Genomic DNA, 14,652 nt, shown 5'->3' on the forward strand with positions numbered 1-14,652 from the left:
TGGCACAAAGCGTCAAGAAGAGGCAATAAAATCATCTCATCTCTGCTGAGCGTCAGGCTGGATTTCCAGCTGCGGGTAAAACGCCCAAAGAGCAGTTTGGGGAAAAACCCCAGCTCCATGCAGCACACCACGAACACAACAACTCCTGGTTTGGGGTTGGTCAGGGTGGTGTTAAGCTGAAATAGAGTTGAAAAATCAATCACTTCTTACTGAAAACAGAATTTCACCGTTTCTCCAATTTTTCCTTTTTTAAAAAAATTGCTCTTTATTTTGGCAGGAAGCTTGCTTGTTTTCAATAATAGATTTTTCTCTGTTTTCTTTCAGCCCCTTGAAAAACCATTGCCATTTGCGCACCTCTACTCCAACACCCTGTTTCAAGGCATGAACCATTGGGCACCGGGACCTGGGACTGGACACCAGAACTCCTGGGCCTTTTTGTGGTTTTCCCACTGCCACGAGAAACTCTTTTTGGGCATATCACTCAGCATCACGGTATTCCAGGTATCCTTATCCCAGGATCCCATCTGACTAACATTAGGTAACAGCGTATTTGAACATGACCGATGGGAGAACTAATTAGATAATGGCCACTGCATATGCGAAGAGCTAAGCTGACATTATATCAAAGGAGATGCTAATTGCAGCTGATTAATCCAATAGCAAGTGCCAGAAAAAACACACAGAAGTGGCACTCACTGCTCAGCTATTAATTCCCATGGCATGCCTCATTTCCAAGAGAGCTCTGCCGCATATAAAAGCTTTTGGCCCCAGCGCTGTCCTCAGGACTTAGACTCCCTGCTCAGCCCGTCCGTCACCGGTCGCAGGGTGAGTTGGATTCTCTCAGCTGTCTCTGATTCCTCATTTTTTTCATAGAAACAGCAAAAAAAAATAAGTCAGTGGGTTTTTTTCTTTTTCCCAGACTGTTTATCCCCGAGGGCTTGGCCATCTCTGCCACAGGATGGACTACCATAAAGGTGACAGCGACCAGGACTTGTGCCATGACAGCCCGGTCTGTGGCGAGAAGGGCTGGACGTGGCATGGTTCCACGGGGTGCTGCCACGAAAGCCCTGTGGGCACCACGGACCTGTCCCCTTGCTGTGACCCCGGCAGCCTCAGCCGCGACGTTGAGGGGTCCTGCCAGAGTGAGCCACAGGGCTGCCAGCCCATGGAGCCGTGCCCACCCCGGAGCTGCTGCCCACCACAGCAAAGCTGCAATTTCGGCAAACCCCGGCGGCGGGTGGAGGTGAACCATGTGCAGCCCGTCTGCCCCCCACCCGTGAAAATCCATCGCCGGCCGCTGCAGCAGTACCGCCCACCCCTGCACTGCGAGGAGCCAGGTTGCTGCGGCAAGCCCCGGAGGCGAGTGGAGCAGTGCCCCATGGAGGATGCCTGTCCCCCCGTGATACTGCATCCCCGACCACTGCAACATCGCTGCCCCTGCATCCCGTGCTGCCGCCCACCCATCCAGCACCACTGCCCGGCCACTGTGCCCCTGCCACTGCATCCCTGCCAGCACCAGCAAAAGCAGGTCACTCTCTTGCCACCCTGTCTGCAGAAGAAATGAGCCTGGGGCCAGCGAGGTGTTGGAACCCCTCCCCAGCATGTGCCCTCACACCGCTCAGCATGGGGGATGCTTTGCTCCTTGCCCAAACCGCCGATGCTCCTACCTCCGCTTTCAGCACGATGCAACGCCGCCATGGCTGATGGCTCGTTGCTGCTCTTTGCACAATGGATTCAGGGTCCGCAGTCCCCTGCTTGACCCCAGCACTGACACTTTAAATTCCCAGGGTCCTCCCCTGCCAGGGAATAGGCTTTAATCATCCAAACCCCACTTTGCTCTTCCTCAGGGTAGAGCAGCTGTTTCTCCCCTCTTCTGAGAAGGTGAGCAGCCTGGGGATGAAGAAACCGAACAGAAAGAGCCTGAGCAAGGATGGGGAAACCACCTGCCTTGGATTCACCTTCTCCCATGGGTTCATAGGACTGTGATTTCAAAGTTGTTCGAAAACAGAGACAGGACTGTACTGGAAAAAAAGTACGCACTGCGACTGCAGGAGCATCAGGGACTCCTGCAATTTTATTTTCTCCCTGTATATTCAAGAATAAAGTTGAAAAAATTTAGTTGGCACTTGGTTCCTTTTTTTTACCCCCCAAAATATTACCAACATTACACTGAGAAGATGTTAAAACTCATTAAAATTCTCACAAGGAAACTTGTGTAAATTTAAAATCAAAATTCGAGTTCACACGTGAGGATTTCAGCTCTGGCTGTAGCGGTTTCACCAGGCTGAACTCCATCTGTGTGCTGTAAAACCCTCTCCACTGTGGTTACCCACCACAGGACCAGTGGATGGACTTCACCATGGTCCATCAGCAAGTGATCTAGGTACAAACAGTTTGCTCCATAATGTGTGCCATCACCTTCATTAGCCAGATAGTAACGCTGCACCGGGAGGCCATCCATTATATAAATGTGAATCATGATAATAAGCGTGTGCCCCGGCACATGAGGTGTGTCTGTGCATGCCAGGAATGCCTTTTCACTCGGCGCAGGAAGATGCAGGCCAGGCTCTTCCCCCGCAGCTCCCCACTGCCCAGCTCTTGCAGGCACATTGGTAACGTGCTGTTTCTCTCTCACTTTGCCAGAAAAGTTTTCCACTAGGTGCATTAAATATATATTGTTGTTTCTTTGTATTGCCTAAGCACAGCCCCAGTGTGTCCTCACAGCCACTAGCAACCACAAGGAAAACCAGAAAGTGAAAAAGAAATTCATTCTTGTTTTCTTAATGCAGAAAACCACAACAATTTATTTTTCTCATGTCTAATTTTAACCAAATGAAAAACCACTTACATATGAACTTTAACTTCAGAAATCCCTTATTGTATTAGCTATTTTCTTCCCAGCCTCTTCTCACTGAAGCTATTTCCCAGGCACCTTCCCGGCACGGTGCCTGAAGGGCTGACTCAGAGCCCACAGACCAAGGGCCAGCTTAGCCCTCACGCCGGCACTTCCAGGTCAGCTTTGGTCCGTCTTTTCTTCCGAGCTGCTTTTCACCAGCCGCCCCAGCCCTCCCATCCCAGTTAGGCCATCCCAGCTGCAGGACCGTTTCTCCAGCCTGCTCACGTCCCATCCTCCAGCAATTTCAGCCGCTCACCCCAATTCGGTGCCACCTGTAGATTTGCCAAGTCCCCCCCATTATCCAGGGCATTAATGAAGATGTTAAACAGCACCAGTATCAGCCAGTTTTTCACCTGCCATGTAGTTTACCCATCCAGTCCACATCTCCACCAGTTTAACTACAAAGCTGCCATGGGAGACTGTGCCAAAAGACTTGTAAAAGTTGAGATAGCACCATCCATCGCACTCCACCATCCACAGAGCCAGCCTCTTCATCACCGAAACCCATCGGCATGATTTGCTTTTGGTGACTTTGAGGTGGCTCTTCCCAATCACTTGTTTGTACTTCAGGCACCTGGAAATGCTCCTCATGGATAGCAGAAGGGGAAGGCCGGGACATTAGCACGGTGCACAACACAGCTCCTGACTCACAGGTCACCCGTCAGCCTCCACTCAGTGTCTCGGTCTTCTGGAGATGGTGAATAAGTATGTTATTACCTGTCTCACATAGCCAATGTGTGGCTTTAAACGATGTGAGTTCTTTATGTGCACCACTCGGTAACTACATTATAATTAAGTGATGCTTATCAGGAATCATGAGTCAAGCAGAACATGCCAAGTGCTGGGAACAGCATCCAAATGGAGATGTTTTGTCAATAAAAAATTTAGTCCTCATTCCTGCAGTGTGTTTCATTTACAAGGGGAAGACTTGGAACCATATAAAAGGCCTCTGTCCCTTTGCCTCTCACAATCTGCTCCCCTGGTCAGCATCTGCCTTCCCTTGTGAATTGGGTAAGACACATCCCAGAGCAGCTGGGTTCATGTTTGGATGGGTGTCTGGATTGAGGAGGTCACAGACCTGGCATGCTTGCACTGTCCTTCAGACCATGCTCTACACACAAGGGCTAGAGGATGATGGGCTAAGACAAGAAAGAAGCTACTGGGGGACTTGGGTACGGGATTTACAGCAATGACACTATGTGCTGCAGTGCCTTATGGTTGTTTCTGTTCTTGGAGGGGAAAAAAAAATCAAGGGTAAGGTCAGAAAGAGGGTTTGGACGTAATCTGAGCAGTATTGGGCAACTGTAAGAATTTCCTTTAGATCCAGGCTTTCAGGATAAGCAAGGTTGACCTGTGCATGGCTCACTGAAGCAGCTTTATGGGAAATCAAATGAAAACAGAGGAGATGGAAATGCAAGCCTATCTGGCCATGTGTTTTTCAGGTTTTTCCCTATAACTCAAACATGATACGCTCTTCTGGAAGAGAATCATACTTCAACTTGAACTCAACCTGGTACGATCCCTCAGGGTCCTGGCTGGACACCCGGCGCACACCCTTCTGCTACGGCTATAACACCTGCTCCTCAGGGTGCGACAGCGAAGGCGTTGAAGGCATGAGAGGGCACAACTACCGTCATTACGGCTATCGGCAGCCAGTCTGCTCCGAGAGATGCCACGGCTCTGCTGCGGCTGATTCGTGCCACGGAGGCGGGGGCTCAAGCTGTGTCAGGAGGCCCACATACAGCTATGGGTCATCGGGGGGATGCCACAGCTACGGGAGGTCGGTCTGCTCCGAGAGATGCCACGGGTCCTCAGGTTCGTGCCACGGAGGTGGTTCGAGCTGTGTCAGGAGACCCACATACAGCTATGGGTCGTCGGGAGGATGCCACAGCTACGGGAGGTCGGTCTGCTCCGAGACGTGCCACGGATCAGGGTACCAGGGGGGGAAGCCATGCTACAGCAAGCCAACACAGTGCGTCCCGCAGTGCTGCCCAGTGCAGACCTGTCCCTGTCCAGTGCAGCAAGGCTGCGTGCCTGTGGCAAAGTGCATCCCAAGCCAGCAGCAAAAGCAGGTCTGCAAAGTGCCAGCCCGGAAGATAAAGTAGAGGACATGAGGAGTGGGGATGAATGGGGGAAAATTCTCACTCTTGCAACGTTGCCCTGATGGGCGGCATGTCCCGTGTTGCTCACGGATCTCCACTCTTCCTGTCATTTTGCTTGTAACGTGCTTTGAAGATGTAACCCACTGTCTCTGTGAAATATTAAGTGCTATCCACCTCCTTATTTCACAGCAGACGTGGAGGCAATAAAAAATCATTGTTCATAACCCCCTTGCATCAGTGTTTTCCACTTCATCCCTTTGAATTGCTTCTGTTCCTTCTTCTGGCCAAAGCTGGTGTTTGCAGTGTCCCCGTTCACCCTCACATCGAGGATCCTAGTTGATTCAACCTGGTGTCCTTTTATTCCTACTCCAGACAACTTCCTTGTTGAGAAATAACTAACAGTTTTGATCACGGACTCTTTATGCAACCCAGCAATTAAATACTAATATACTAATGTAAAAAAACCCCACACATTTCATCAGAGAGGTAAAAATCAGAGGGTCTGCTTGGCACATCGTTTCACTCACTGACGAGGCAACGGGTACAGTTTGACTTGCATCATAAGTCTCAAAAAAAAGCCCTGGGAAAAAAGTCAGGAAGAGGATTCAGGAATGGGAATGGCACGGCTAGTGCAGAGCAAGACGGGATGCTGAAGCTGGTGGAAAAGAAATGCTCTGGTCCATGGTCCATTAGACCTTCAGAGATCGCAAGCATGACAGATCTTGTCTCACCCCAAGGGAAGCAGCTCCTGCAGGACCTACGTGTCTTCCGCAGCTGATACTCAGTGATGCTCGGTGCCATTCTGATGGCTGAGAGATGCTGGGAAAGACCAGGGAGGGGTGAGAACTCTCAGAGCTGAAGACTTTGACCCAGGGAGAAATGGGGATCATCTGGCCAGGAATACATGTCAAATGGAAATTAGAAATGGGTTGGTAGACATCAGGGGGGCACTTGGCTGGACCCCCTCTCTCTAACGGGGCGAAAGGCCCCAAACTCCTTGTAAGAGATGGCCTGGTAGGGTTAGAAGGGGAATCACCTGGGAGGATTGTTGCAGCAAAGCAGGGATCTGGAGTCAGTGACACACAACATCATGTCCCCAGTGGCTCCTCACACCTCACCCAGCCCAGGCGAGAACCTCCATTGTCTCCGTCTCCCGGTGTCCTGCCTGGCCCAGCCTGCAAGATGTGACACATCGCAGAAATCAGCCGCTTTGCAACATTAATGGTGGAGATTTCTCCTGCAGCACGATCTGGATAAGGAAAAGAAGTAAAAACAGGCGCAGGGTGCACCTTTCTGGGATGGAGGTTTTATAGGTGGACACACGGGGGCTGCTGACATGCTCTGCCCTGACACTGCAGCAAGCCTTCCTTGCCAACCTCTTCCTTGTGCATGTGCAAAGGCTGATGCCAATGTGCATTGCAGAGCACACAGTCCCCATCCCAAGCACAGCTCGGTGGGGTGGCCCAGCCCTGGGGTAGCCCAAATGCCCACCCCACAGGCTGTGCGGTGGATTGCAATGGCTCAGCTACCCCAGTGCACGCAACACCACTTGTGCAAGCCTCGGGGACCCCTGTGGAAAGAAAAATGCCAGCAAAACTATCACAGCAAATGATGCGGGGTGGCAAAGGCATCCAAATCCACTTTCAAATCCCTTCTGGAGATTGCTGGGCTTTGGAAGAGAGGACTGGAGGAGACCTCAGAAGGGCAGCTCCCACTTCCCACACCCCAGGGCAGGAGTTGTTCTGATTTAGCTATTTTGACATAGATTTGTCTAACCTCTAATGAGAGGGATTTCACACAAACAATCCCTGTCTGAAACAAGAGAGAGATCTTCTTTGTGTTTAAATCACCTCTCAGGGATTTGGAGGTTTGAACTTGGACCTGGGGTGTCCCCCAGATCCTTCTAAGATCTTGGGTTTTTTCTGTGCTTCATTTATCTCCTTCGTAAATAGAAAACCAATAACTGACATATGGAAGAATCATGACCACGTATATGCCACCCAGAAACCATGATCCAAACTGGAGAACAAATCACCTCCCGTGACTTGTATTAGGACAACTGCAAAGGCAATTCTTTCCATAAAACCAACAAATTACCCAAAGGAAAAAACTGTCATCCACTCAGAATAGGATCAAGGGACGCAGGGAAGCCTCTCCCAAAGACCAGGAGCTTTGCAGAAGATATGTGGGGCTCAGAGACCAGCTGTAGGGTCAATACGGTCCTGTCTTGTACATGGGTCCAGGTCTCCGACACACGTGAGCATCCTCCCCACCAGGCCATGCTCAGATGGATGTCTCTGTCGCCAAGAGAAATGCTAAACATGTTTGTCACCATCTACGTGATCAGGGGGGTAATTAGTGATCATGAATAATAGTTTCACAAGAATTTTCATCTTCTGACATTTGTGAAATATCCCCAGACACGTTCTGATTTCCTCATCTATCAATTTGTTCAAGTGATTCAGCTCCATTGGTTAGCAATGAATCTCCTTGACTCTGTATTTCATTTTAATTTGATCTGTACTATTATTACTACTACAGTGGCCTCTAGAGTCCTGGATGAGATCAGGCCTGGTGCGCTCTGTAGGCAGAAAGACACTTTTCTCCCCAAAGCAGAGCGTTAAATCAACAGAGACGTGGATCCCGATGCCCTCCCTAATGTACACGTGAGGACGGAGTCACAACACTTTCCTCCCTACTTTTTTCTCCAATCAAAGTGTAATAAAGGGAACCAATAGCAGATATTTGGAACAAGTATCGTGGGAATGGGACACTGTTGGAGACCTTTTGTCCTTCTGAGCCTCCTGCCTGGATGCTCTCTGTCTCCTCTGGGGTTTTAAATTCCTTCTCTTTGGGTTAAGAGTCTCTCTTTGAGCAAAGAAAGGACTGACTTGAAATATTGCAACACCCCTTTAAGTGCTGCTTTGCTGTTTTACTCAGAAATAGGTTTCTCTGGTGCTACTCCCTGGCCATGTCCCACCACCTGCGTTTGCCCACTCTCATCGTTCCAACTGGACACATCCAGAAGGATTTTGCTTCAAAGTCTCGCATCGCCATCTCCCACCTCTAAACCCGAAACCCAAACCTCGGTGACAGCTTTAGAGCCCAGAGGTGACTCAACTCCTTTTGTAACCCACCAGGGCTGAGCCCCACTGCCCCGGCGGAGGCGGATGGCCAGTGCTGGCCCCCCGGGCTCGGCAGAGGATGCTCACGCTCCTTGTTTTCAGGGCACCCCGCACATAGACCAGCCCCGAGCTCTGTGCTCGCCTTCTGCCGCCCCATCATGTGCTCATACCTACATCCATAATTCCCTTTGTCTCTTTCACCCACTCACAACCTAGATTTTTTTCCTAAACTGCCCAAACACACTCATTTTTCCTACACGCCACCATGGCCTTATTTGTTCTCTTTCAAGCCACTTTTATTTTCTGGATCCCTTTGCAACCCCATCCACCAGCCCACCCCACTATCCCACCTTCCTATCCGCTAACATTTTTGCATTGCCGACTTGGGCTCACGGCTGCTTTGCATTAGGCATAAGAAGCAGATAAATGCTTTAGTCAAAGGCAGCAAGACCATCCAGAAACCTCCCCATCCCTGCGTGTGAACCACACCAGGCGTGGTGGGCAATTTACGTTTTTATGGAGTAACGAGAGGAATGGCGATTCCAAAGGCAGGATATTGATCTGCTCGTAATACCATGAGTCAAAACAGCAGTGTAAAAACTCTCCAATTAGCAAAGTGCTCGGGGTGGTGAACAATCAAGTCCCTCCAGTGGAGCTCATCGTGTTTCCGGAGGAAAAACACTGGGCGCCCTATAAAAGACCTCACACCCCATTTCTCCTCATTGTCTCAGCTTCACGTCTCCTCTTGAATTCCTGCTGAACGGGGTAAGTCCAGCTTGATCAAACTTTTGCACTTTTAATGATCACCAGCTTCGTCCTGATCCTGAGGTCTTGACCACTTCTCTTACACATCTCATCTCTGTGACTGTCTCTGGTCACAGTTGCTCAATCCTTCTGCCTGGGTTGTCTTCTCCATCCATGTTTATACATAAATAATAGAAAGCAACTAAGAAAACTTAAAACTTACTGGTTCAGACAACTGAGGACAGGACACTTCAGGTGTAGCTCTGGACTCTGTCTGGCCACCACTTCTCACTAATCATTAAGTGCTTTAACTTCTATCTTATATATTTGCTAAACATAGAAGAGAAAGGAAAGACTTGCTCAAAGGAAGATAGCACAGAGTCCTCTGTACAGGTCAGGGACCGCTACGGGCAGATGTGCATTGCTAATTTTTCTCTCTTCTTCAAGAACCTGGCTTATAATGAGAATTTATTCTTGATATATAATCCCATCTAACTAGACATCTATTACTGCTAGCTGACAGACATCACAGTGTCTCTTGCCTTTGCACCCACTCAAAGATGACAGTCTTTCCAGCAGGCCTGCAAAGATGTGCTCCCGCCAGGACAAAGACCAGTGCCACCGGCAAGAACGGTCCTCATGCCACAGCAGTGAAGGGTGCCACAGGAGCAGCAGTGGATCCGGATGCCACAGGAGCAACGGTGGATCTGGATGCCACGGGAGCAGCAGTGGATCCAGTTGCCACGGGAGCAGAGGATCTGGATGCCACAGGAGCAGCAGTGGATCTGGATGCCACGGGAGCAGCAGTGGATCCAGTTGCCACGGGAGCAGAGGATCCACATGCCATGGGAGCGGTGGTGGATCTGGATGCCACGGGAGCAGTGGGGGATCCTGCCATGGAAAGCCACAGGATTGCCAACAGCAAATTTATCAAGTATCCTCAAAGATGAAGTGAACAGGACATTATCTGCATGTTATACACATGCATGTCCTTGATCTTGTGCTGAGTTCAGAAAGCTTTGCATGTCTCCTAGCAATCTTCAAAGAAAATGTCTTCTCTCTCTCCCCTGGCAAGTTCTGTACCTCTGAGGAGCTTATCTGTGGGTGCTAAAATAAACTGTGTACGTTCACGCTGGCGCGGTTTTCTCTGTATCAGTCTGTGACTATATATGAGCCATTACAATTCGGAGTTCATGAGAGTTTTTTGTTCATGATTTTTCTTTCACCTTATATTTCATATCACAATACAAGACACCTTGTGCTTGTTTCAATAGCCCTGAAGTTACCCTGCCCGGACACAGGCAATGGGGGTAGGTGCTGCCACACTCTCCCCTATGGACTCCAAAGGAAAAGGGAGACAATAAAGATTTTTAAAAGCTGACATTTTAGGACGCCATCTCAGGCCTCTGCAGTGCAGGCAGCTCTCCTCCATGCTGCCTTCCCACAGAGCTGGAGACCCAAAACCCCCCACCAAGACCACATGGGCTGCATTGCACAAGCCCTCAGGGCCGGCTATGGGCACAACCATGGGGCAGAAAAAGTCCTATAGGCAAAGGCAACCCGTGATGGGGCAGAAACCCCTTTTTTTGCCGTCTGGCCCCAAGGCACCCTCCTTGGGGCAGGTATCTCCTCATGCGTGCGACAAACCCCCCAGCAGGCCTTTCTAGAAACCCTCTGCCCAGCACTTCAAGAGCCCTGTGTCGAGCCAGGGGCGTTGCAAGATGCTAGCGTTACACAATGAACTGATAAATTTCTTCTCGGTTCGTAATTAAAATGAATTGTGTAATTTATTGGTCTGGTTATTGCCATTCATGAAATGGATGTTGCCCTGATAAGATTGTTCTCGAGTGTGTCATGATGATCAGAAATATCTGGCATTGCTGAAAAGGGTGCAGACAGCAGCTGAACTCCCTGAACAGGCTGCCTGCTTTCGGTGTAGGAATCATTTGAAAAGGCTGGTTGTGCGAGTCTGGCATTTGCATTAAGCCCCCATTGCAAACCCCATTTTGAAGGCATGTTAAGGTGGACAGCCACAAAATCTAGAGGTGCCCAGGACTGCTGGCTGGGTGCTGCTGATCTTTAACAAACTCAGAACAATTAAAAAGTAAGGAACCGAATACAGCGCAATGTTGAGAGCCAAAAATTACTTTGAGTCTTTTTTCATGGAGAGTATTTACCATATTTCGCCTGATGCCAGAACAAAACACAATTAAACAGAAATGATCAAACCTGGGTACAGTTTGCCCTGACACTCTTCTAGTTCATAATAGCAATTAAGCAATACAAAAGAAGCATTTAGGTTGCGTGTGTGATTCATTAACCCTGCCCTGTCTACCCGCCTTTCCAAAAATCCTTCGTGTTTCGGTAACAGCAAACGTGTCGGATGTCTTTCGGGTTGCAGGAACCACTCAGGACTTGCAGTCCCTTAACGAAGGTTTGGGCACCTGCATTCAAAGCGGGAGCTCACAAGAGGCTGGAGAGACACCTCGGTGCCTGGCAGCTTGTTTAGTTTTCCAGCCACTTCCCAAAGGATGCCAGGTCTCTCAAACAACATTCGCAAAGGCGGGATGGGGCTGAGCCTTCATCGCACTGTGGTCAGCATCTGGGAATAGCATAAAAACTTAATCAGCATGGAGAAAGAGAAATAAAAGGCAGGAGAGGTGGACCATAAATACCAAATGCTTGAGCATCTCTGCGGGCAAGTGAAATATTTTTCAGCCAGTGTTTTCCAAGCATTTTTGCACTGACAAAATCATAGCAGTTCCCTATTTCAGCTAGCAATACTGATTTCAGTCTTTTATTTGCTGCCTGTTTAATTACTGAAATGTCTTCCACAAGCAGTGGCAGAAAAGGGCAAAACAAGATCCGTGGTCCTAAGCACTTCCTAGCCCACGCAGCAGAGGTACAGGAAAGGTACAGGAAGTATCTCAAATTATTGCTTGCGATTAGCTCTCACTGCAAACATGGTACCTGGCCTGGCCTGAAGGCTCGTGTGGGTCTGTGCATCCGTCTGAGTAACACTCAGATTTGTTGGCCAGTTACGAGCTAATTGGGGAGCAGGGAAAAGTGCTCAAAAAAGGATGTTCCTACAAGTTTGGAGAAAGTCCCCGGGGTCTGCCAGGTCCCCGCAACGTGGCATCCACCCCAGGCCACCGTGCGTCACCAAAGGCAGCACCCATGGGAGCCCGTCTCCTCCACGTGGCAGCACCGAAGCCGCTCACAACCTGGAAAAAAACCACCAGTGCTGCCACTCCGGCATTACTCACGGGCTGAAAATTAACCACATAATTATGTACCTCGCTAATCCTGGATCACTACGTTGGGCAGGTCTTCCCCCTTCCAAAAATAAGAATCCCAACTGCTTGTGGTCCTTCTCGCAACAGCAGGAAACTTTTGACCAATAAAAAAGTTTTATAGGGGCTGTCTTTTCTCTCTCTTCACCACTCCGCCGTATTTCTGCTAGTTTTAAGAGAAATGAGCCAACAGTGGTACCAGTCAAATTGCTGCTAAGAAAGAGTTATCTACCATGCCAAAGGCGTTATTGGTACTTATAGACACATCTCCGGGTTTATGGGCATTTGCAGGACTAGAGCACCTCAAGACATTTTAAAAGGATGGTGTGATTTAGGTATATGACATAATTCCCCCCTCCAAAACGCAAAGCGCTCCCCAGCTGTGATCAACACCAAAAGCAAACTGACAAAGCTATGGAAACCAGGGCCACCCACACTACTCCCCTGTTGGAGCTAAGCACGGGTAGAGCTGGCAATTAAATATTTCTGTGGCACAGGAAAGACGACCGATAACAAGAGGCAATACGCGGTGCAGATGAGGTGAGTCACGCAAGCAACCTGAAGAGTAGGGAGGCAAAAAAAAAAAAAAAAGCCATCGACGAATTAAACGAACAGGCAGACCTCTGCAACAGGGAGGTGCTTGATTTCCAGATGGGGTGCGCAGAGAGGGTATAAAAGCACTCCTGTCCCGGAAAGCCTCATTCCCTCCTTGCCCCTTCGCTGCACGAGCATCTCGGGTAAGTGCGGCGATGCTGCGGGGCTTTGGGGCTGGGCGCAGCATTTGAAACTCACTGGGAGGCAGATGGGTTTGGAGTGCGCTGAGCCCAGCGCCTTGTACTGGGTTGGGGCTTGCTCTGTGGGTGCTTGTGAGCAGGGAGGTGGGGTGAGGAGGGTGCGCAGGGCATGCCGAAAGAGAGCAGAGAGATTTGGACTTGGAGGGAGACTCTGAGGCATTGCTTTCCTCCCTCCGGGAGCAAGATGGCTTTGGAAAGCCAGCCATGGTCAGCCTGCCCAGCTGCTCTGGATGCTCCCAGCGTCTTTGGCTATAGCTGTGGTGGGACAATCGCATGGGTAGTATAAGAAGCTGGTGCAAGGTTTAAAGATGATTGTGGGATCTGGCTAAGACTGGATAAATGTACATCCAGATTTCTCTTCCCTGAAGAGCAGAAGCAGGAAAAGAAATTCCCTGACAGCTCCTCTCTCCCCGCAGGTCACCCCAAAATACAACGATGTGCTCCCGCCAGGAGAAGGACCAGTGCCACAAGCAGGAGCGCTACACCCGCCAGAGCAGCGGCGGCTGCCACAGCAGTGGTGGCGGCGGCTGTCACAGCTCCGGCGGTGGTGGCGGCTGCCACAGCTCCGGTGGTGGTGGCGGCTGCCACAGCTCTGGTGGCGGCGGCGGCTGCCACAGCTCCGGCGGTGGTGGCTGTCACAGCTCTGGCGGTGGTGGCTGCCACGGGAAGCCACAGGTCCAGTGCCAGCAGCAGCAGCAGCAGCAGCAGCAGGTCCACCAGCTGCCCTCACAGAAGCTGAAGTGATGGCGTGTCCTGCACGCCCCGGCTCCGGCAGCAAAGGCCACGCATGGACCAGCTCCCTCCGGCCTCCCCAAAGCTTTGCAAGCCTGGAGCTGCCCGGCTGCAAACCCTCTCCTCTGCCCTCCAGGACCATCGCTCCCTGGGGAAGGAGCATCACTTGTGCTTCCCTGCTGCCTCTGCCTGATGCACTGGGCTGTGCTTTGGCCCCATGAGGTGCCCGTGAGACAATAAAGCATTAAGTTCCCGAGACCTCTCTTGTGTTGGCGTTTCCTTAAACTCCTCATCCTTATTTTCCGTGCACACTATAGGGGTGCAGCTCGGTGTAGAGGAATATAGGGTCTATACAGTTACTAGCAGGTCATATATCTTAACCAGGGGAAGTCACCCTTGAGAAAGCAGCCAGCCCTTCAGCACATGTGCACAAGGAGACCATTTAGTGTTGCATTTTAGGGAGAATGATATTGCTGCGTAAAACAGTGCAATTGAATTCAGTGAAGACTTTACTTCTTGTGTTTTCTGAAGCTTGTCATGCATGTGCCGGCGGCAGATGAACTCAGCAGATATCTGCCTCCGTGAGCTGGACTAAGGGATGTAAAGAGTCAAGGGCAGAGCTGGCAGAGAGAGAAGCCAAATCCATCTCCCTGCACAGCCAGGACCTGGCAGAGGTGCTGCTGGAAAGGCAGGGAGGCAACCAGGGAAGGGGTTTTGCAGCTGGGAGCAGCCTGGCCCAGGTGTGTTACAGCCCTGCACAAAGGCCGAGCGAGGGGAGCCGGGCAGTGCACCCATGCCCTGCTGCCAACCCCACTCATCCCAAGAAAACCCTAGAAGTGATTAGTAGTCATATGTTTTGAGGTTCTTTTCCTTTGCCTCTTAGGTTTTTGACTGTTTAAAGATTTTTTTTTCCTGTAACCACAATAAAAAAGGATAGAGGCTTCCCTGCTTCTGTTTTGATGTGGT

General features: G+C 50.3%; 4 protein-coding genes across 5 annotated transcripts; all 4 read left to right on the forward strand.

Moving 5' to 3' along the window:
• Nucleotides 1-815: 815 nt before the first annotated feature.
• On the forward strand, nt 816-2,118 carry LOC143171143 (uncharacterized). The gene is made up of 2 exons (XM_076359918.1): nt 816-825; nt 920-2,118. Exon 2 carries the CDS (start codon nt 959-961, stop codon nt 1,562-1,564), a length of 606 nt encoding a protein of 201 aa, XP_076216033.1. The 5' UTR covers nt 816-825; nt 920-958; the 3' UTR covers nt 1,565-2,118.
• Nucleotides 2,119-3,880: 1,762 nt separating this feature from the next.
• LOC143171127 (uncharacterized) lies at nt 3,881-5,222 on the forward strand. Its single transcript, XM_076359897.1, has 2 exons — nt 3,881-3,907; nt 4,339-5,222. Exon 2 carries the CDS (start codon nt 4,360-4,362, stop codon nt 4,999-5,001), a length of 642 nt encoding a protein of 213 aa, XP_076216012.1. The 5' UTR covers nt 3,881-3,907; nt 4,339-4,359; the 3' UTR covers nt 5,002-5,222.
• A 3,609-nt stretch (nt 5,223-8,831) lies between these two features.
• On the forward strand, nt 8,832-10,066 carry LOC143171141 (uncharacterized). 2 transcript variants are annotated; one of them, XM_076359915.1, is made up of 2 exons: nt 8,832-8,888; nt 9,447-10,066. In XM_076359915.1, the coding sequence occupies exon 2, from the start codon at nt 9,457-9,459 to the stop codon at nt 9,820-9,822; it is 366 nt and encodes a 121-aa protein (XP_076216030.1). In that variant the 5' UTR covers nt 8,832-8,888; nt 9,447-9,456; the 3' UTR covers nt 9,823-10,066. The 2 variants fall into 2 exon arrangements, with proteins under 2 accessions (XP_076216030.1, XP_076216031.1); XM_076359916.1 differs by having other exon boundaries at nt 8,859-8,888; nt 9,444-10,066.
• A 2,748-nt stretch (nt 10,067-12,814) lies between these two features.
• Nucleotides 12,815-13,944, forward strand: LOC143171059 (uncharacterized). Its single transcript, XM_076359813.1, has 2 exons — nt 12,815-12,897; nt 13,371-13,944. The coding sequence occupies exon 2, from the start codon at nt 13,390-13,392 to the stop codon at nt 13,696-13,698; it is 309 nt and encodes a 102-aa protein (XP_076215928.1). The 5' UTR covers nt 12,815-12,897; nt 13,371-13,389; the 3' UTR covers nt 13,699-13,944.
• The last annotated feature ends 708 nt before the right edge of the window (nt 13,945-14,652 follow it).

This window comes from Aptenodytes patagonicus, chromosome 26 (assembly GCF_965638725.1).
Source record: "Aptenodytes patagonicus chromosome 26, bAptPat1.pri.cur, whole genome shotgun sequence".
NCBI lineage: Eukaryota > Metazoa > Chordata > Aves > Sphenisciformes > Spheniscidae > Aptenodytes > Aptenodytes patagonicus.

Coding starts and splice junctions, on each gene's coding strand:
- LOC143171059 (XM_076359813.1), top strand. CDS start 13,390: ATGTGCTCCCGCCAGGAGAAGGACCAGTGCCACAAGCAGGAGCGCTAC.
- LOC143171143 (XM_076359918.1), top strand. CDS start 959: ATGGACTACCATAAAGGTGACAGCGACCAGGACTTGTGCCATGACAGC.
- LOC143171127 (XM_076359897.1), top strand. CDS start 4,360: ATGATACGCTCTTCTGGAAGAGAATCATACTTCAACTTGAACTCAACC.
- LOC143171141 (XM_076359915.1), top strand. CDS start 9,457: ATGTGCTCCCGCCAGGACAAAGACCAGTGCCACCGGCAAGAACGGTCC.